The 21,488-nt window shown below is 39.8% G+C and overlaps 3 protein-coding genes across 3 annotated transcripts in view; 2 read left to right on the forward strand and 1 right to left on the reverse strand.

Moving 5' to 3' along the window:
* Positions 1–2,767, forward strand: part of CTNNAL1 (catenin alpha like 1) — a 74,765-nt gene extending 71,998 nt beyond the window's left edge. Inside the window, exons 16-19 of the mRNA XM_008072772.2 lie at positions 187–243; positions 388–501; positions 2,298–2,381; positions 2,509–2,767. Of these exons, the coding sequence (XP_008070963.1) occupies positions 187–243; positions 388–501; positions 2,298–2,381; positions 2,509–2,571 (318 nt within the window). The 3' untranslated portion in view covers positions 2,572–2,767. The remainder of the gene's footprint in view (positions 1–186; positions 244–387; positions 502–2,297; positions 2,382–2,508) is intronic.
* An 824-nt stretch (positions 2,768–3,591) lies between these two features.
* Positions 3,592–10,732, reverse strand: FAM206A (family with sequence similarity 206 member A). The gene is made up of 6 exons (XM_008072777.2): positions 10,565–10,732; positions 9,183–9,234; positions 8,502–8,631; positions 5,988–6,064; positions 5,842–5,911; positions 3,592–5,715 (listed from the first exon to the last, which is right to left on the reverse strand). Exons 1-6 carry the CDS (start codon positions 10,641–10,643, stop codon positions 5,578–5,580), a joined length of 546 nt encoding a protein of 181 aa, XP_008070968.1. The 5' UTR covers positions 10,644–10,732; the 3' UTR covers positions 3,592–5,577.
* A 677-nt stretch (positions 10,733–11,409) lies between these two features.
* Positions 11,410–21,488, forward strand: part of ELP1 (elongator complex protein 1) — a 48,475-nt gene continuing 38,396 nt past the window's right edge. Inside the window, exons 1-5 of the mRNA XM_008072788.1 lie at positions 11,410–11,492; positions 12,968–13,172; positions 14,648–14,800; positions 16,736–16,817; positions 18,058–18,138. Coding sequence (XP_008070979.1) covers positions 13,023–13,172; positions 14,648–14,800; positions 16,736–16,817; positions 18,058–18,138 — 466 coding nt within the window. The 5' untranslated portion in view covers positions 11,410–11,492; positions 12,968–13,022. The remainder of the gene's footprint in view (positions 11,493–12,967; positions 13,173–14,647; positions 14,801–16,735; positions 16,818–18,057; positions 18,139–21,488) is intronic.

Consider the following 21,488-nt stretch of genomic DNA (forward strand, 5'->3'; position numbering starts at 1 on the left):
CGGAGCCTAGCAGGTCGAGGCTGCGGTGGCCGGGAGTGGCCACTGCACTCCAGTCTGGGTGACAGAGTGAGACTCCAACTCAATAAAATGAAAATAAAATTCTGGATAAAAATTACAAATGCGTATATTTTTTACCACTCTCCATGAGACTTGAATCTAAAATAATGATGTTCTTCTTTCCACCAGGTTTTTGCCACAGAGGGTTTAAAGCTTACATCAAGTGTGCAAGCTCTTTCAAAACAGGTAACATATGTCTACTTGCCTGGTGCTGGTGGTGATGTCATCTATACCCATTTTAGGAGTATGTTATCAAGGTGGTAAAGGTATTTAAGTTGCAAAAGATGAAGTTTTGTTGGGTGTATTATAACTTCTTGAATTACATTTCAGCTGAAAGATGATGACAAGCTAATGCTTCTCCTGGAAATAAATAAGCTAATTCCTCTATGCCACCAGCTCCAAACAATAACTAAGACATCTTTGCAGAATAAAGTATTTCTAAAGGTAAAAGAGAGAGTGGGTTGTTCAAGTAGACACTTGAGAAATGTTCACTTTTCTGTATTTATCTGGTTAGCTCCAGCCCCTTTTTCTTTAAATAAAGCATTAACAGCCACAGGAGGGCAATTTATTTCCACTTTTCATGGCTTGTTTGCAAGAATCATTTTTTAAAAATTGTAACAGCCTCTTGTCCAAAAGAATCATTTATTACCTGCTGTTATAACTGACTCCATGTTCACTAAATAGTTAGCTTTCTGGACATGATTAATTCCATAGCACTGAGCAGCTACCCTTAAATCCTGAAGTCCCACCTTTGTAACTAGGGCACAGATGCCTCAGAATCTGGGCTCCATAATTTGAGGGACTATGGGCTTGTGCCCAAAAAGTGGAGTGCAAGGAATTGCAAAGTAGGGAATTCATTGCCAATGTTTGGAGTGTTTTGAGAAGCCCCTAAACAGCCTGAAATAGAACCATAGGTTTTCCACCCATTCTCCTTGGATTCTGTGAAACTGGCAGTAATCCCTGCACCTGTATCTGGGCCCACAAGTCAGCTCTTTGCCCTAATCTATATACCTTTCAAGATCCCTTAGATTTCCATGGTGTAGAAATTGTATCATTTAAAAACTAATTAAATGATAACCTTTTTTTTGAGTTGGAGTCTTACTCTTTTTTTTCTTAATAAATACTTTTATTTATTATGAAGCATAATTATTCACCTGTTTGTTGGTGAAGTCTCACTCTTGTTGCCAAAGCTGGAGTGCAGTGGCACGCTCATGGCCAACGCAGCCTCGACCTGCTGGGCTTAGGTAAGATCCTTTTGCCTCAGCCTTCCAAGTAACTGGAACTACAGAAGCACACCACCATCCCCAGCTAGTTTTTGTGATTTATTGTAGAGACAAGGTTTCACAAGTTGCCCAGGTTGGTCTTGAACCCCCAGGCTCAGGCAATCCTCTTGCCTTGGCCTCCCAAAGTGCTGGGATTACAGGCTGAGCCACTGTGCCTGAACTTTTTTTTTTTTTTGAGACAGAGTCTCACACTGTCACCCAGGCTGGAGTGCAGTGGCATGTTCATGGCCACCACAGCCCTGACCTGCTGGGCTCAGAAGATTCTTTTGCCTCAGCCTTCCAAGTAGCTGGGAATCCAAGTGTGTGCTACTATGTCCAGCTAATTTTTTTTTTTTTTGATTTAGCCCTCTATGAGGGCTCTCCAGGTTGCCCAGGCTGGTCTCAAACCCGTGGACTCAGGCAATCCTCTCACCTTGGCCTCCTAAAGTGCTGGGATTATAGGTGTGAGCCACTGTGCCTGGTCTAACTTTTTTTTTTTAAGTATAAGCTCCATTTTATTTTTTTCCAGAAGATAATTGTTTTTCAGTCCTTAAGGACTCAGCTTCTTACATGAGCTTTGATGGAGGTCATCAAAGACCCCGAAAATCTAATTCAGGGTGGGGGTGTCCAGTCCTTGCGGACTTCATGAGATTGATTCCTGATTACCTTTCTGTGAATGGCACACGCAGCTTCACATACAGCTTGGGAAGTACATAGTGCCAAAGACACTCACTTCAGAAATGTCCCTGACAGCTGCGGCCTCCACTATGTTTTGAATGACACACTTCTTAATAGCCTTATCCTTGGGCACACATGGGGTGCAGTTTGTGCAGTGAATGGGCTGCACATGGCTGTGGCCCTTTTTGGCATGCCCATTGTTCCTTCTTTTCTTTGTCATCTTGGAAGCAAGGACCCAAAAGAAACTTTCTTTAAAGTACCACTTTTAGAATATAATTTGCATGCTTTCTGTCACTATAGGTTGACAAGTATATTACAAAGGCACGATCCATCATGGCTCTCTTGGTCCAACTTCTTTCACTTTGCTATAAACTGCTGAAGAAGGTGAAGTAGTTTTTCTATTTTAAATTCACATTTAAAAATTGGCTTAAAGGAAAATGCAAAATAAAGTAATAGTTACTATTTAACTTTACAGTGTTAAGCAGATACTAATTATTTTAACTCTTTCCAGCTTCAGATGGAAAATAACAGATGGGTCTCAGTTAATAAAGACACTGTGAATGGTAAAACTTGAGAAACTTCTGGGGTCAGATATCTGGAACGTCATGTGACAAAGCTGACATTTTTGAAAAGCAAATGATTCTTCATCTCCAGAAATTCAACGATTTTATAAAGAAAATACGGAAATGTTGCTTTATTTTCTGATCATGAAACTGATTGTAAAACTTTTTGACGACTAATAAATGCTATAGTAGTTGTTAGAATTCTAATTGCAGTGTGATTTTAAAATGGAACACTGTACTAAAAATGTTCTTTAAAAGTCAAACCAAATATCCCAACTGTCTTAATGACAATTTAATCCAAAGAAGATATTTTGAATGTGTGCTCACTTTTGGCACATTTTTACCTTATGCTTATCATCTAGAACAGCAATTTCAGCAGAAAACATACAGTGGTCTGGGTGAAAGCAGGGTTTTCCTTAAACTTTTGGACTCTTCTTCAATGCCTCTGTTCACCAAGTGTGGCAAGGGCCTCTCTGACATCCCTCTGTCACAGATCATCTATGCTAGTAGCAAGAGTTTGTTCTCTAATAGTGTTTCACATAGACAGGGTTATCTGTTGTGCTGTGTGTGTCCCTCCTCTACTCTCAAAGCAGGGTAATGAACTCACTCCACAGAACTCTGAAGCAACTTCTGGAAGATATGAGATGGCTATCTTTGGTTCTAGTTCTAGCATAGCTGGTTGGTCTGAATATTAGCTGGAATTCCAAGCCTATCTTACTTACTGCCTTAAAAAGTATTTTGAAACATCTTTTTCACTGTCGATTGATGGAATGGAAGATTTTTTAAAAAGACAGAAAGCAATGAACCAAGAAGCTATTTAAATTCTAAATAATCTATATTTTTATGTATGTAGCTTTGAAATAAAAGACAGAGAATGATGGAACCAAAAAGCTATTTAAATTCTGAATAATCATATTTTATGTATGTGGCTTTGAAATGTTTATTATAAAGCAAATAAATATCTTTCTGTAGTCTTTTTAATTTTAGAGTTTAAAGCTTTCCTTGTTTTTGTGGGGTGAGTTTTGATTGAAAAATCTGGTTTATAGGTTTCTCCTTCTGGTATAGTATGGTTAACTTTGTTTTGGACCCCTTTCACAGTGTTTGTATCCTAATGCTTTGACGTTCATTTTGAAATCTAATAGGACATGTTAGTTGGATCAGTCATAATCAATATTCACAGAAGATCCTGAAGAACCACAGTATTATCAATTAGCTAGACAATATTTTGAGGAAACTTTTACTGTAGTCATTGGGGGGAAAAAGGGATGCACTCAGCTTGATTAATGGCCTTTACAAAATACTTGCGTAATCAGAATAATCAATCATGATTTCTCTGAAACCTAAACATTCTTTTAAACCGTAATAGAAATGATGGGAGAATGACATGAAGTAATGTTTATGTGAAATATATACAATTCTTGTATTATCTTTAGTGTCTTTGTTTTATGAAGTCTTTAGGAATCACTGTGCTACTCAAAGTGAGAATCTGCTGGTCTGTGCTTAAATTTCAGCTTATAGCACCATCACTGGAGGTATATAATGCCTGGTGGGTAATATTTAGGGGATAGTCATGCTGGCTGGCACTCAGGTTACAAGAAGTTTTTCGTGTGAACCAAAAATGATTTTTAAGATTCATTTACAAAATACTTTTACATACCTGAAAAAAGGAATATTCTCTTATGAGAGTGCAAGTGGGGGTGGGCAAGGGATAACTTAGGACTTCAACAGCATACAAGGACAGTGAACCAAGAGAATTTATGCATCAAGTGATTTATTCTGTATAAAAATGTATTTCATTTTGAAGCAGGGATATTTAAATATATGTATGTGTTTCAGCCCTTAAGGAAAAATAATGTACATCAATCTTAAACTACATATATGTATATATTAGTTTTAGTGATGCAAAACTTTGTTCCTTTCAAAGGTATTTGTACCTTTGAATGGCACAGTCTCAGTTACTTCTTTGCTGGTTAACCTGTAAACTAGAGCAAGTCAAACTGAATGACTACAACATGCATACTTCAAGAATCAGCTTACCACTGCATTATGACACATTCGTTTGCTAGGAAAACCTTTGTATTTTTCAGTCTTCATGTGTGCTCCCTCATTTAAGAAGTCACGGTGTTACAGGTCTACTCTGTTTCAGAGGGAACACCAACCTCTTGACATTAAGGAGAGAAGGTACTCTACACTCCTGCCTCCCCCTTACAATCTAAAGGAAGAGGAGTTGAGGCAGAATGGGTGAGACTAGATTTTTTGGTAGTATCACACTGAAGATTGGGTAATAAAGGTCAGTTAGGTTTTTCTTAATGTCAAACTGATAGGAAATTGAGGCCAGAACAATAACTATACCATAATGTTCAAACAGAAGTGTGTAAAAATGTAGTATATTTATCCAATGGTTTACGCAGGGGATTGGTTCCAAGATCTTCTGCATATGTCCAAATCTGTGCATACTAAAGTCCCACAGTCAGCCCTGTGGAACTTGAGCACATGAAAAGCTGGCCTGTCCTATACAAGGGTTTCACATTTAGCAAATACAATTATTTTTTATCAGTATTTGGCTGAAAAAAGTCCGTGTACAAATCAACCCTGATAGTTCAAACTCATGTTGTTCAAAGGTCAACTGTATTTACTTTTGAGTTATAGGATGTTGGGTAAATTATTTGTATTTGGTGTTTTAAAACTTTTCTGTATTTTCCAAATTTTTCGCAAAGAGCTTGCTTGCTCATTTTTAATCAGAAAAACATTCCTTGCTTGCTAGTTTAGTATGCAAGAGAATAACAAAATAAAAACATGGGCAGGCCAGATTTGGGAGGCTAAAAACAAATGGGAACGAACGCTCTTATGTGAGACAAACTAGGAAAACCCGGTTAAGGGAAGCATCAGGCCTTCCCTGCAGATGGGTGGGTGTGAAGTGTGCTTCACATATGCGGGTTCCTCTCCTTTAGTGCACTGATGGTTTTAGGCCAGGTAACTATAAGAATCCCTTGTTGCTTTTTGCTCTAGCTCAGTCCTCATGTCGTAGCTGTTATGGCATTAATGCGTTTCACCAGGACTTCTTCATATTGTTTTTGTGTCAATAACCCTTCTGTTATGCTTTTACTTTCTTCAAATTTGGGCAACACAACTGCAATGTAGCCTTCAGTAGATGGCTAGAAAGGAAATAGAATATTTAGTACTGACAAATGATTTTTTTCTTCCTCTCCTTCCCCCATCACCAAATGATTTTTAAAAAATCCAATAAAAGTATGTGGATAGAATCATACTTTTTCTCTTACCTTTTCTTGAAGAATAGATGGCTTATGGAGAATGTTTTCATTCACTTCCATCAACCGTCCTCTAACACAGCTATTTAAAAAAATTGTTTTTAAGACAAATATTATTTCCCTTGTGTTTCCTAAATAGTGGATAAAAATTTACTCACCTAGATATGGTATATTCTTCTCCATCTGAGCAGTAAATCTTACACAGAGGTGCAAGTTCTGTTAGAAACTGTGCCCCCTGTGTAAAGAGCAGTAAGAAGTAATTAATTGATGTACATTTCCACTTTGCTTTGAGAGGCAGCCCTCCATTCCATATTCCTGGAGTTGATGTTTCAAATAATGACTTAAATACATAAAAACCATCCACTGATTCCAATGCTTATATAATAAGTGCTATTATGTTCCAGGTACTATCCTAGGCTCTAGGGAAACAACCTGATTAAGACAGGTGAAAAATGGGAGTTTAGCTACACACTAGTAATATATTTTTATCAACTGTAAGAGAAAGCTACATATAACCACGTAAAATATTTTAAAAGTGTAAGAAAATCGATTAATAAGCAATAATATCTAATTCAGCATGACAGCAATATTGTACAAAGTTAGTTTCCTTAAAATTCCTACTTTATTTTTACAACAGCACTTAATAGATAAAGGATCTTATTTACTAGGGTCAGTCACTAAGACTTTGTTTTTTTTTGAGTTGGAGTCTCACTCTGTCACCTAGACTGGAGTGCAGTGGCAACGCTCCCAACCACCACAGCCTCGCCCTAATGGGCTCCAGAGATCCTTCTACCTCAGCCTTCCAAGTAGCCAGAACTACAGGTGCGTGCTACCATGCCTAGCTAGTTTTTGATTTATTGTAGAGATGAGGTCTCGCCAAGTTGCCCAGGCAGGTCTCAAACCCGCGGGCTCCCAAAATGCTGGAATTACAGGCTGGGCCACCAAGCCCGGCCTCGCTAAGACTTTTTGAAGAAGGGATATTTTCCTTTTTTTCTCTCCCTCCTTTTAAAAAATCTCCCCACAGAAACAAAGATCCGAGTATCACATGTTCTCACTCATATAATGGACCTTGAACATCCAATGTAATACTATAAGAAAATGACTGACGGTACTGGGAAACTATGGGGGGAGAGGGGAATGGGATTAACAGTAGCAAATATCTGTCTGGGGATGGGAAAACACTATTAGATGGCATTCAGATATTACTGAGTATTAGAGTCATTGTGAATCCCTGCTTTCTGGTAGGATGGATGGGGGATTTATCTCAAAGGGCTTGTTTACAACTGGGTTTGTCTCAAAAGACCAGAAGTATCTGACCGTTTTTTATCACCTCCCTTGGGAGAATAAATCATTGACAATTATAAGATCCAGCCAAAACTTAACTATAGTGAGTTCAAAATGCAGATCCCTCTCTGTTCTTCATTAGTAACAATATTATTACTACTATTTTGGACACAAATTTATCATAGGAACTTCACAAGCATTAACTGTTATTGTAATTTGTAGTTGTAACTTATAGACTCTCTCTTAAGAAAGGGCATGCTTTTTTAAGTCCATTTGTTTCTTGAGGAAAAATCAATAATTATAAGGCACATTAGGAGACTTCAGGCCTACAAAGGGGAGTATGAATAAAGGTTTCATAGAATATTGAGAACAATCCACAGAAATTCTTTTTTTTTTTTTGAGTTGAAGTCTTACTCTGTTGCCCAGGCTAGAGTGTGGTGGCATGCTCACAGCCACCCCAGCGTCGACCTGCTGGGCTCTGGGGATCCTTCCAAGTAGCCAGAACTACAGGTGCATGTTACCATGCCTGGCTAATTTTTGATTTATTGTAGAGATGAGGTCTCACCAAGTTGCCCAGGCTGGTCTCAAACCCGTGGGCTAAGGCAATCCATTCACCTCGGCCTTCCAAAGTGCTAGGATTACAGGCTGAGTCACCGAGCCAAGCTCACAGAAACTCAGTATGAATTCAGTAAGTGAAGAACCTAAACCATTCACAGAAACTTTCCCAACAATAGGTTTGTCAGGATACTTTAATATGTTACTCAATTGTCCTTGGTCTGATACTCTCTTTTAATAATTTCCATCTTCCCTAGAGTTGTAGAGGGTAGAGATAGCATTATGTATAACTGAGCACTGTGTGGAGGTATAGGATGTGGGTAGATGTGTATTAGATTGGCAATGCTTTAGCAATGGAAAAATAGTAAGGAGCAAACACCTTATGTTTTCTCATATTGATTTTTTTCCTACTCCCTCAGGATATATATTTTCTTCTGTTTAACTTATATGTAAAAATACATGGTAAAAAAATAGTTGGTCACCTAAATTTCATAGAACTCAAGATATTAATGTAATACATCTAGAAGGGACAAAATACCTTCTTATATTGGTATTAGAGTTGTCCTTTCAAAGGCCTGCCTTTTCCATCTTCCTTCCTGGACATAACAGGGATAGTGGTAGAGAACCTAATATAATAGATACTATACCTCCCAAAATACCTAACTTTTTTGGTCTGAGAATTTCTTCGGGGTTAAAGTATATTTAAAGTCAGCACCTCAAACCGCTAGAGAAGTATGCTGAGCATTTGTCACTGGGTTCTAAGAGTAACTGGATCTATCATTCTCATGAATATAGAGGATGTAAATAGATAATTCAGAATTACAGGAACATACCCGCTTAAATTTTCCAGAGACCTTGTTCTGAAGTCTGCTACAGTTGTTACTGATTTGATAGGAAATGCTTTTAATTGTTTTTCCACTTTGAAGAACTGGATGAGAACCTGCCAATGTGATGACACATATTCTACAAGGAGAAAAAAAATTGATCCCTTGTAAATGCTTGGTATAATTCTTCCTCCTATAACACATTCCTACTGGCACAAAAATGTATGAACTGCTATTTGTTTAGTCAAACTATTATCTCCTCCCTTTTTCCCTTGGAGCATAACTGTAACAGGATTGAATTTCCTTTACAGGAAAGGAAAGAGTACCAGAGGTTTTAGGTAGGCAGCACTGGTATAGAATAGAGACAAGCAAAGTATGCCTGTGTATGCTTCCTCATGGGCTCTGGCAGTTCAGTAATTAGGCACAAGCTGGCCACTTCAGATAGTAGCTGAATGATGGTGTGGTACTCCATTAAGACTTTTGGGTAATCAAATGTGTTCAAAGTGACTAAGCACTGGAAAACTCATTCTTGCCAGTCACACTCCTTTAATAATACTATTTCACCACGGTGGAGGATAATTTAATGAATTTTCACTTAATGATCAATTGTTTATTTAAAGACCATACCAGGCTAAAATACTAGAGGAAAAAAGTAAGTTTTTTATCATTTAAAATTACCAACTTGCTTACCGGTTAGAATGTTGTAGTATACAATGGTCCTCACAGGGTTTTCCTTTGACATCTAGAAGAATAAATGTGTCTGTTGGTTGTTGAATCAATATTCACTACCACTGTGTGGTACTTGTACTTTGGTTCATTGAGATAGTTAATTATGAAAATTGGATACACACATGCTGACCACTGCTATCTCTTCATTACACACCTAAAAACTTCCCATAAAGTATTTAAAGAGACCTGACACAGACAGAATCATTTATTCAATGTTAAGGTGATTAATTCTTTGCTTGGTCTTTACTTCCCAGTATTTTCTATTTCTAATAGAAATACCCGGTATTTCTGTTAGAGAAATACGATTAGCATCACATTCTTTATGATATAGCTTTATATTTTTTCTTGGTAGTTTCCAGGACTGTTCTGATTTTAGTGCAGAAAGTCAGGCATTCTGGGAAACCCCTCAGTCCTAAATTTGGTCAACAGAAAATATGCTATAATATTCTAAAAAAGTGAGTACACTCATTATCACTGAATGATAGGAAGAAAGGAAGGATTTGAAGAGTCCCCAAAGATGTCTCCACCCCTGGTACTGAGTACACAAAACAGTGCAACTGGAATATCTACTTCTAAGTGGCAAATGAACAACACTGGCGGCCTCTCATTAAGTAAAATTGTATATTTTGCTTTCTAAATGTAGCTAACATTCATACTGCCTCTACTTGAGTTTTTGCTAGTTTGTTTTTTTGAGTTGAGATGTCGCTGTCACCCAGGCAGGAGTGCAGTGGCACAATTACCGCGGCTCACTGCATTCTCGACCTCCTGGGCTCAGGCGATCCTTCTGCCTTAGCTCCGGAGTAGCGGGGACTACAGGGGCGTTTCACCAAGTTCACCAAGTTTAATTGTTGATTAACAATTAAAGAGGAGGTCTCACCATGTTGCCCAGGCTGGCCTCGAATTCCTGGACTCAAGCAATCCTCCCTCCTCAGCCTCTTAAAGTGCTGGATTATAGGTGTAAGCCATTGCTCCCGGCCTACCTTAGTTTCTATACGATCATTTAAACAACTTTATGTATTACTACTCCCTGTGAGACTGTCCCCTCAAATCCCTCTAGGCATTCAAGGTCCGTTGGAATACAGCTCTCCTTTTAGGCTACTCATCTTCCCGCAATCAACACGCACTCAAGCTCGCACTGCATTCGCCCTCTCTAGATACACCCGGCCGTATTTCAGGCCTCCAGGTCTTTGCAAATGCCATTCCCTCCGCCTAGAAGGAACACAGAGGTCCCGTTCTTCCTGACGTTGGGAGGAAGCGCCGGGGAGAGCGCGCTTGGCTTAGATCTGTCACTGTAGCAGCAGGTCAGTATGACAGAGCAGAGACCGACATCATTCCGCACTTACCGGCTTTGTACCAGCGAGTGAAGTAACGATCCACTAGCGACGGCACCACAGGCTCTGAAGCTTCGGGCTCGGTAGCCATGGCTACCTCCGGCGCGGCCACCCCCGCCTTCCCGGACCCAAGCGTTTCCTCCCAACAGGCCCGGGCACAGGGTGTTCTTCCGGCGCACACGCGTTGTGCGCACGCGCGCTGCTCTCTGCCCCCGCAAGCTCAGTCCATCGCCGCCAATTTGCTTGGGGTCCGACATCAACGAAGGGATCAAATGCAGTAGTGTGGGCAGAAGCTCGAGGGGACAAGAGGCGCTCACCAATGTAGCTTCTCTAACTCTTACCTTTCTGGGGCTATAGAGAAGGCCGGCCAACTCAAGCGACCTAGGAAGCCGCCCACTGCCCGACCTCGCCTTCTCAGCCTCGTGACGTAATTCCCGCGCCGCTCGGCGCGTGTCTGGTCTGTCTGGTTCGTGCGTTGCTGTCGCACCTTTTGCAGCTCAGCTGCTTCACTGTTTCCCGGTTCGGGTGACTCTACCTGTGGAGGCCTGGTGCATGCACCGTGAGGGCCAGAGAGGCGCGTACGCAATCCGAGCAGGCTCTGGGAGGCCAGCCGCGCGTGGCTTGGGGTCCTCAGGGCGGCTCAGTTAAGCGTTCGAGCGACCCATCCGGGGGCACGAGGTTGGGCCCTGTTCGTTCAGTTGAAGGGGACCCCACGGCTCCTCTGCTTGCCGCGGGGCCGGGAGTGGAGTGCTGCGTGCACCATTTTTTTCCTAGAGCGCCAAATTATCTTTTTGACAGCGGCTCGATCCGGGGGTGCTGCAGGGCGCGGCAGCCCGGAGATGGAGCGCTGCTCCTCCAGCTGCACTTAACCCAGCCTCCAGATTACTCGTAGGATATGGGTAATACTGCTGACAGCGAATGAATTAATTGACAGTGGAAGGTGATGGTTAATAGAGGTTCGGATGCTGTGGTGGGGTCCCTTCTCCCCTCCGACTTTTTCGGGGAGGTGGTGTCTCCTGTGCCTTTTCATCTTCTTTCTCCCGCCCTCTTTCCCTCCCTCCCTCCTTTCTTCCTTCCCTGTCGCCCAGGCTGGAGTGCAGTGGCATGCTCACGGCCACCGCAGCCTCGACCTGCTAGACTCAGGAGAGCATTCCGCCTCAGCCTTCCAAGTAGCTGGAACTACAGGCATGCACCACCACACCCGGCAAATTTTTTGATTTATTAGAGGTGACGTCTTGCCAAGTTGCCCAGGCTGATCTCGAACCCGTGGGCTCAGGCAGTCCTCCTAAAGTGCTGGGATTATAGGCAATGAGCCACCATGCCCGGCCTCATGTCTTCCTCTTAACTCACATTATATGTTGTATCATTTGTATCACACTTGAAATTATCTGCTGTGTACTGTAAGGATTGATTTATCTTTATTCTTTCAATGTCATGTATGAAATGCCAAGATTCGATAATTCACCTTGGGTTAAAGTGACAGTAAGACCATTGTCATCTGTGTAATTACCACCCCTAACATAAGTTGGGAACTTATAATCATAAATCTTAAAGGGATCTGAATATAACTGTCTGGCACTTTAACATTTGTTTTTTTCCTACTTAGATAATGTTATGCATTCAGGCAAGTCTGATTTTGCCAGATTGAAGTAGATGTCTTATTTAGCATTTCTTTTCTCACTTTTTTTATTGTCCCAGTAAAAGCCTGGCCAGGAAAACGAAATTACTGCAAGTAGTTTTGTCAGGTCGTCAAGCTCCTTGAAATGCTGGTCATCATTTTGAAATAAACCTGTCATTTCACAGTATCTTCTCCCCTGAGAGCAGTAAATACTTTTATTAATTTTTATCTTTGATTTTAATTTTAATTTTTTGTGAACATACAAACTCCGCTTATAAATAAAAGTACTTGGTGGGTATTAAAGTCACTTTATTCCAGATTGTCTTCAACTGCCAGTATATATACATTGGATTTTTTTATATAATCCTAATCAGTGGGATAACCTTTTGTTACTATGATTTCATAATCTAGCAGATTACAAAGATATCCTAATATGCAAAAATAAAATGTTTTCCCATTGATTTGTTATTTTTAATTTTCCCAATGAATAGCTGATGTGAAAATTTTTTTTGAAGAAAAAACTCTGAAGTTGAGAATCTTACTTCTCCTAAAGAATGAGAATATAAAATAAGTTTCAGAATCCTCAGTTTGTAGACCATAACTGTATATAGTGGGTCAGGTTGCTGCCATACATCTGTTTGTGGGTATGTGCTCAAAGAGGGAGCTTTTTTTTTTTTCTTAGTTATTTTAAGAAAAAAACCAAAAAACAAAAAAACTCCCACCTCTCCATCCCTGGAATTATTTTTCTTATATAAGCATGGTCATTTCTCACTATAAGCTGTTCTTTTCTTTCTTAGGGATTAATGCTTCATCAAGGGATATTTGTACTTTTCTCTTGGGAATTCCATCATCATGCGAAATTTGAAGTTACTTCGTACCCTGGAGTTCAGGGATATTCAAGCTCCAGGGAAACCTCAGTGCTTCACTCTCCGAACTGAACAGGGGACAGTACTCATTGGCTCAGAACATGGACTGATAGAAGTAGACCCTATCACAAGAGAAGTAAGTTACTGACGGAGAATACTAGCACTTGGGTATGAGCCTTAACTTGTCTTCTTCCAAACTTTCTTCCCCCGTATAATCTTTCTTTATGGCTTCTTGCATTTATATCTTACTAAATGTCTTTGCTTTGTATAGTTGCCATATTAGACATAGCTTAAATAATATTTATTAAATACCTTTAGCTCTGGTACTATTTTTAAGGTAAGTTGACAAAACTCTAACCATATATTTTGAGTAGGTGCCCTACCTTTTATCCTTTCTATCATGTAACTCTTCCTTATAATAGTGGTTCTCAACTGGAATGTCCATGAAAATTCCCCTGGAGCTTTTTTATTTTTTGAGGCAGGGGTCTCACTCTGTCATCAAGGCTGGAATGCAGTGGCACCATCACAGCTTGCCACCACCTCGACCTCTGAGGCTCAGGTGATCCTTCCATCTCAGCTTCCTGAGCAGCTGGGACTACGGGGCACATAACATCATGCCTGGCTGTTTTTATTTTTTTGTAGAGAAGAGATCTTGCTCTGTTACCTAGGTTGGTCTCAAACTCCTGGGCTCAACCAATCCTCCCACCTTGACCAATCAAAGTGCTGGGATTACAGACATAAGCCACTGCACCTGGCCTCCCTCGAGCTTTTTAAAAAATATGTTTGAGCCTCCAACCCATATCAACTAAATCAGAATTTTTAGTGGTAGATCCTGACCATATATACTTAAATTTTTTAAAATTATTTTTTTGTACAGATGGGGTCTTGCTATGTTGCTGAGACTGGTCTTGAACTCCTGGCCTCAAGTGATCCTCCTACCTCAGCCTTCCAAAGTGCTGGGGTTACAGGCGTGAGCCACTCTACCTGGCCTCATATATTTTAAAAGCTTTGTGGGTTGATTTTGATATCTTCCCTTACATTTTGCTATTAGTGTATTTTAGGTGATTACATTATTTTTCCTTATACTGTGGAAATCTTAGAAAATCATAGTTATTAGCTTTGTGTTTTATTGGACATTTTTAAATAGACCTGGCTTGATTTTGTGTTTGGCAAAAAGGTCACATTACCTGTTTTTCTTTTTTTTTAATTTAATTTAATTTAATTTTTTATTATAAAGATGTGGGGTACAATTCAGGGTTAGGTATACAAACATTGATTATGTAGGTACCCTTGTTAATGAAGTGTGCCCTCCCTCCTCTAGCAGTTTCTCTCAACAGCCACTTCCACCCTCTCTCCCCTGACAATTTCCTGCTACTGCCAATTCCTTTCTTATAGTATTATAATTGTTCAAGGGCTGCCTATGAGTGACCTGTTTTTCTTGTTAAAGATCATAGAGTTGTGATATTTCTCAAATGACAGAATTTTAATCTAGAAAAAAAGATTTTTAAAAGCTTTTATATTAGAAAAGAAGTTTTAAAAAATATTCTGTTCCTGGAAGTGTTATTAATTGTTCTTGAAAGTAATTTGCTGGTGTGTTTGCTTTGGTGAAAGGTGAAAAATGAAATTCCTTTGGTGGCAGAAGGCTTTCTCCCAGAGGATGGGAGTGGCTGCATTGTTGGTATTCAGGACTTGCTGGATCAGGAGTCTGTGTGTGTGGCCACAGCCTCTGGAGATGTCATACTGTGCAGTCTCAGCACACACCAGGTAAGTGCAAGAGTCCAGTGAGGATGAAATCTCAGGTATCCTCAAACAACTCACTTGTTTGTGGACGTTTTCAAATCAGTAGCCATAATATTTAAACTTTTACAAACTAGAGTCTTTGCATTATATATTTCTTTATTTAAAAAAATTATTGACATGGGTTTAGTTATACTTCAAGATTCTTCTAAAACACAATTATGTCTATTGCACCTATTAATAGGAAGAATCTCATTCCAAGTGAGAACTTAAAAAAAAACTGACCATTGTTGTGTTGATCATCTCTTATCAGAATCTTACCCTGAGTTGTAACATTTATTTTTCAATTTAGGAAGTCTTTGAAATGTTTATGTAGCTTATGTTTTCTGTTAAAAATGTTGATTGACTAACTTAAGAGTTGCTGGACTATAGGCATAAAAGTAATACATCATCATTACATATATATTTTAAGACTGCCAAGAGAGAGATTTCAACCAATTGCTTCTTTCTCTACTCTAGCATAAGTTGAGTTTTTGGATTTCCATCTTCATGTTCTTAATAGTAAGAGTTTCAAATTACAATTGATTCTTTTTTAATCTTCTTTGATTACTCCATTAGCTGTGATCTTTTAACATCAATTATGTCCCAGGATTTATAGTTTTGCTATTAGAGGAAAAATAATAGTAGCTTACATTTGTTCAATGTTTATAATGTGCCAGATACTTTTTCTCATGCTTTTCATGCAAATTCTTCTTCTTCTTTTTTTTTTGAGTCAGAGTCTCACTCTGTCGTCCAGACTGGAGTGCAGTGGTACACTCACAGCCACCGCAGTGTGTCCACCTACTGGGCTCAGGTGATCCTTCCACCTCAGCCTTCCAAGTAGCTGGAACTACAGGCATGCACCACCATGCCAGGCTAATTTTTTAATTTTTTTTTATTGTAGAGACAAGGTCTCGCCAAGTTGCCCGGGCTGGTCTCAAACCCATGGGTACAGGCAATCTTCTTGTCTCTGCCTCCCAAAATGCTGGAATTATAGGCGTGAGCCACCATGATAGCCTTATGAGGTTGATTGTTTCCCATTCTTCAGAAGAGGAAATTGAAGCACAGAATGCTTAAGTAACTAGGCCAAGATCACATAGTTATCAAATGGGGTTTGAACCCCAGCAGTCTAAACCTGGCATCTTTACTCTTAATCATTCCATGTAGTACAATAATAGCCCTTACTCTCAGTTCCTGGTAAGAAATATCAAAGCCATCATGACAACTTAATTAGTATTTCTCATATTTAAAAGATATATTATTGCTTTTAGAACATTTTGTAGAATTTTTCTTGATTAATGAGCTCTTCTAGTTCATTTATCTTCATTTAATGGTGCTGTTCCTGCCCCTTTGTGGCTTCTCAATTGTCTGGGACATAGAGTCCATATTCCTATTGTGCCTTATAAGATCTTTCACTATTTGTTCCTCAGATTCCTTTTTACCTTCCCTTCCCATTGTTCCTATGTGTATGTACACCTTATGCTCTAGTTGCAGCTGATGTTTGGCTGTTCTTTTTATGACTTTGTGCCTGAACACTGTTTTTTTTCCTGATCTGTCTCCTGCCCCTATTATCACTCTTTTTTGAAACACCACCTCAGAACAACTTTCCTGGACTTTCCTAGGCCGCTTGTCATTCCCTTCATTGAGACCCACTTTGCTTCCCAGAGATCTTGTTTTTCACCCTAACTCTTGGTAGTCTTATTTTTTATCTCCCTCATGAGACAACTCTGGGAAGGATAGGATGTCTATTTTCAGTCTTTGCACCTAATAACATATCTAATCTCTTGATACCTGTTACTAAAGAAATGTTTGAATAAATTCATGTTTATATGTTTGTTCTTATTTGTTTTGATTGATGTTGTAGTAAATTTTTCCTGAAACACTAGTGTTTTGAGTCTTTCCTTTCGATTTTCTCTGTCTCAGCTGGAATGTGTTGGGAGTGTAGCCAGTGGTATCTCTGTCATGAGTTGGAGTCCTGACCAAGAGCTGGTGCTTCTTGCCACAGGTAAGCTTGTCTCTGGTACCTAAATGATGTTTATAAAATATTACACCAAATACCTTATCAGCTTCAGTTATGGGTTGCTTAAGTTTCAAAAAATCCCTTTGAACAATGATACCAGTATTATAATGTAGCGTGAATGTGTTTTTTCTAACTTAAATTTCACCACGGTATTTTTTTTTTCTTTTTTCTTTTAAAGATGTGGGGTACAATTCAGGATTTGGTATACAAATGGTCATTGTACAGGTAAAGTTTGGGCCTCACTTTGGTCTCCACTTTACCTGGTTTGAGATCAGTTACCCTTTTAATGAAGTATGCTGGCATCCCCATCCCCCAGCTGTTTCCCATTGCCAATCCCTTTCCTATAGTATTATGATAATTGTTCAGCATCTGCTTATGAATGCAAACAGCATATTGTTATGAAAGTTGTTTCGTGTAACTTCTTCAGTCTTTGGGAGTGGGAAACAATGTCATAAAACCTGGGGAGGCTGTCAAGTCCATAATTACAGATTAAAATGTCAGCAGTATTTTATTTTAACCTACTCTAAGAGTTCCTGTATACACAGATTTAAAAAAAAATATTGCATTTCTATTTTTTCCTTTAATTAAGTCTCTTCATTTCATATGAGTTCAGAAAACCACCACGACTGAGGTATGTATTTGAAGAGATGTCTTGGAAATTAGGAATGTTAAAGTTAGTGGAAGAGGGCTATGTGGACTTTTATGTTCAGCTTTAGACACATATATAGCTGAGCATAAGCACTAGGTCGCTTTTCTAGGCAAAACTTTTTGTTTTGTTTGTTATTTGTTTTTTTGAGTGGAGTCTTACTCTGTTGCCTCTGGTGGAGTTAAGTGTCTATGATCATGATCGTCACAGCTCACAGCAGCCTCAACCTCCTGGGCTCAGGCGATTCTTCTACCTCAGCATCCCAAGTAGCTGGGACTGCAGGCACACACCACCATGCTTGGCTAATTTTTTTATTTGTTTGTGGAGACGAGGTCTTGCTGTGTTGCCTAGGCTTTTGGACTCAAGCAGTCTGCCCACCTTGGCCTCCCAAAGTACTAGAATTACAGGTGTGAGCCACTGCACCTGGCCTTGTTTGTTTATAAGTTAAAGCATTTTGAATTTCTGCCCTATTTGGACTAATTTCTTCACTTCAACTCTAGTTTACAGAGCCACAGATACTTAGAGAGTATCAGTTTTGTTTCATGAAAACAAAGTCATTCTTGTTTGTGCCCCTGTAAGGTCAACACACCTTGATTATGATGACAAAAGACTTTGAACCAATCATGGAGCAGCAAATCCACCAGGACGATTTTGGTGAAAGTGAGTATAGCTTTACTTAAAACATTTGTGACCTTAAGTGCCTTCCCAGTTTTTTTTGTTTTTTTTGAGTTGGAGTCTCACTCTGTCGCCCAGACTGGAGCGCAGTGGCCGCTCCTGGCCACCGCAGCCTCGACCTGGGCTCTGGCGATCCTTCCGCCTCAGCCTTCCAAGTAGCCGGAGTTACAGGCATGCGCTACCACGCCCGGCTGATTTTTTGGTTTATTGTAGAGATGAGGTCTCGCCTGCCCAGGCGGGTCTCGAACCCGCGGGCTTAGGCATTCCACTCACCTCAGCCTCCCAAAGGCGCGGGATTACAGGCTGAGCCACCGAGCCCGGCTGCCTTCCCAGTTTTAATCATTTTCATGTACACTAATAACTATTCCATAAACCCAAAGAGCTGTGAAACTTAAACCTCATTTATGAAATATATGTGAGCCCAGTTCCTTCAGCCCACCCCAGACCTTTAAAGGCCTTCCTCTGGTCTTTCATTTCATGTCTGAGGGGTGGCTTTGTCAATAACCTGAAAAATAGAAATTGATTCTTTTTTTTTTTTTTTTTTGAGTTGGAGTCTCACTCTGTCGCCCAGGCTGGAGTGCAGTGGCCGCTCCCAGCCACCACAGCCTCGATCTGCTGGGCTCCGGCGATCCTTCCGCCTCAGCCTTCCGAGTAGCCGGAATTACAGGCGCGCGCTACCACGCCCGGCTGATTTTTTGATTTATTGTAGAGATGAAGTCTCACTGCCCAGGCGGGTCTCGAACCCGCGGGCTCATGCAATCCACTCACCTCAGCCTCCCAAAGGTGCGGGATTACAGGCTGAGCCACCGAACCTGGCTAGAAATTGATTCTTAAGGTAGTTGTTGTCCAAACCCTAGGAAAGGCTTAGAATGGGATTTCAGTGAAAGGGACTGTACAATCTAGAATAAAAGTAATATTTCTACATTACAGTTTTAGGGAGAAGAAAATGAGAGGTGGGATAGAAAGCTGATACTTTTTTTCTGCTTGTTAGATCCAGATCTGCATTTTCATGGGAACAAATTGTTGTCTTGTTAAAATCTGGCTGAAGTCATTTGGGCATTGAGTCTGTGGGGTTATTAAAAGGGATGTGGAAAAGCGAGGTGCTTATTGAGTGTAATATTGGGTTCGTAGTACCTACTCAAGAATTATTTCAGAATAAATTATTTTTGAATAAATAAATGAGAAGCAGTTCTCTAAATGATTTCTCAGAGTTAGTGGAACAAGAAGGAATGAAATCAGATCTCAGCAGCAGTTGAAATAACCTCTCCCCTTCCCTTTCTCTTTAATCAGGCCGAGTAGCTGAGAAATCATTTAGAGAACTGCTTCTCATTTATTTATTTAAAAATAATTTATTCTGAAATAATTCTTGAATAGGTACTACGAACCCAACAGTGTGTTTAGTACTATGGATAGCTCAAAAATTGTTAAGTAGTTGAATTTTCCTTTAAAGAGTCATAAGTACAGTAATGACATGATGTGCAGGTATTAAGGTAGCATAAGGGAAGGAAAGCAGTAGTGAGGGAATATTTCCCCAAGGAGGCTGACTTGAGCTGATTCTCAGCAGAATTGGTATTGGGTACATGAGGTCTGAGTAGTCCAAGCAAGGTAATGAGTCCATTTTAAGGGAGGGATGTTTCGTAGAAACACCATGGTTTACTCATGGCAGGACATGAGTGTAGAATGAAGTAAATTAGATGCATTTGGATTAATTTTGTGGTAAGGAATTTGGACACTAAGTTATAGTTGATCCACTATTAAAGGTTTTGATATTGAGAGGTTTAAAGCTATTTTTCTAGTAGAAAGATGACTCTTGATGCCATTTTGTTGTTGTTGATGTGTGGAGAGGGAATAGGCTAGAGGCAGGGTGATCAGGTAGGAGGTTGCTACAGAAATCCAGGTGAGAGAAAAGAAAGGTGAATGTGGGGCTAGAAGTGGGAATGAATTCAGGAAAAACTTGACTCTTAGGATGGAAATACATTTTATGGAATTATCTGAGAAACTTTTTTGGAATATATGTGTATAGTTCCCCTCCTGCTCTAGGCCGGTTTTAGAAATACCAGTTTAGAAGGTGAAATAAGTAGACTTTGGATATGTAAGGTGAGGAAGAAAGGGTTAAGTGGGACTCCAGCTAGAACCTCAGGTGATGAGAATAAAGATGTCAGTAACTAAAAGAAGGAAGGGTAGGTGGTGAGTTCTGTTTTGTGTTTGTTGAAGGACCATATGGGATTGCCACATGGGGTAGGCAAATAAGGGGCTAAAGCTCAGGTGAGACTGAGCTGTAGACTAGGAGCCATTGGTATGTAGGAAATCCTGACAGTCTTGGGAAGCAGACGACATTGCTTAGAGAGCAGATATGGTCCTGAAGAGTAAGATCCAGGATGGAACTCAGGGGCATCTAACTTTGAGGACAGAGAGTAACCAGTACACAGCACACCTTGGGATGAGAAAGTGCTCTGGGCCTGACTTTTCCCACCAGCTTTTTCATTAAAAGTCTAATGCAGTAAATCAGGGAAAAGGGAGTCCAAGTTAGGGTCTTAGGTCTTAGAAATGTGTTTATCAGTACAAAAAAAAAAAATCAGTCTATGGAGTGATGAATATTTTCACTCTAACCAAGGGATCAGTAAAGTTGTTCTGTGAAGGGCTAGGTAGTAAATATTTTTAGCTCTGCGACTATATGGTCTCTGCAATTCAGTTCTATTAAAGTATGAAAGCAGATATAGACAATACATAGCCATAGCTGTGTTCCAGTAAGAGTTTGTAAAAGCAGATGTTGTCTGTAGATGCAGATCCCTGCTGTAACCCCATCACTTATTGTCTGATCTCATTGGAAAATTTATCTTTCTTCTTTATTCTTTACCTCTCCATGGAAACTTGCAGATAGAAACCCAGGGGTGTGCATCAGCCTAGGCATTGCTATTTGTATACACAGCAGCATGGTGTGCTTTGAGGTACTGTAGTGCTTGGATGTGAGCTGATAGGAAATGGTCATACTGACTCATTTTTTTTTTCTTAAATTTTAAAGATGTGGGGTAACAGGTTTCTTCAGGGAAAACTTGATTCTTAATGAGGATGGGAGTACATTTTATGGAATTATCTGAGAAACTGACTCATAATTTATAGAAATTGTAAACAGCCCTGTTTCATCAGAATTAATTGCAGGGGGGAAGTACTGAGTTCTGGGTTTGACTGATTCTTTCAAGATTATCTTTATAGTACCTCTTGAAGATCTATGCCAGATCCTACCTCCAGGAATAGAAGAATTGTGTTGTTTCAGCAACTCTACTTTTATATTTCATGTAAGAGATGCATTATGATTTAGAAAGAAATCCAATCTG

The sequence above is a fragment of the Carlito syrichta genome, unplaced genomic scaffold, assembly GCF_000164805.1.
Source record: "Carlito syrichta isolate Samal-C Ts95f unplaced genomic scaffold, Tarsius_syrichta-2.0.1 Scaffold315407, whole genome shotgun sequence".
Classification (NCBI taxonomy): domain Eukaryota; kingdom Metazoa; phylum Chordata; class Mammalia; order Primates; family Tarsiidae; genus Carlito; species Carlito syrichta.

What these genes read in the sequence shown, in the direction of transcription:
- FAM206A (XM_008072777.2), bottom strand. Translation starts at nt 10,643, where the DNA reads ATGGCTACCGAGCCCGAAGCTTCAGAGCCTGTGGTGCCGTCGCTAGTG. An exon ending in TCTCTGGAAAATTTAAGCGG is followed by an intron (nt 6,065 to 8,501) that starts GTATGTTCCTGT and finishes CTCTTTACACAG; the next exon opens with GGGGCACAGTTTCTAACAGA. An exon ending in CATCTATTCTTCAAGAAAAG is followed by an intron (nt 5,716 to 5,841) that starts GTAAGAGAAAAA and finishes TTTCCTTTCTAG; the next exon opens with CCATCTACTGAAGGCTACAT.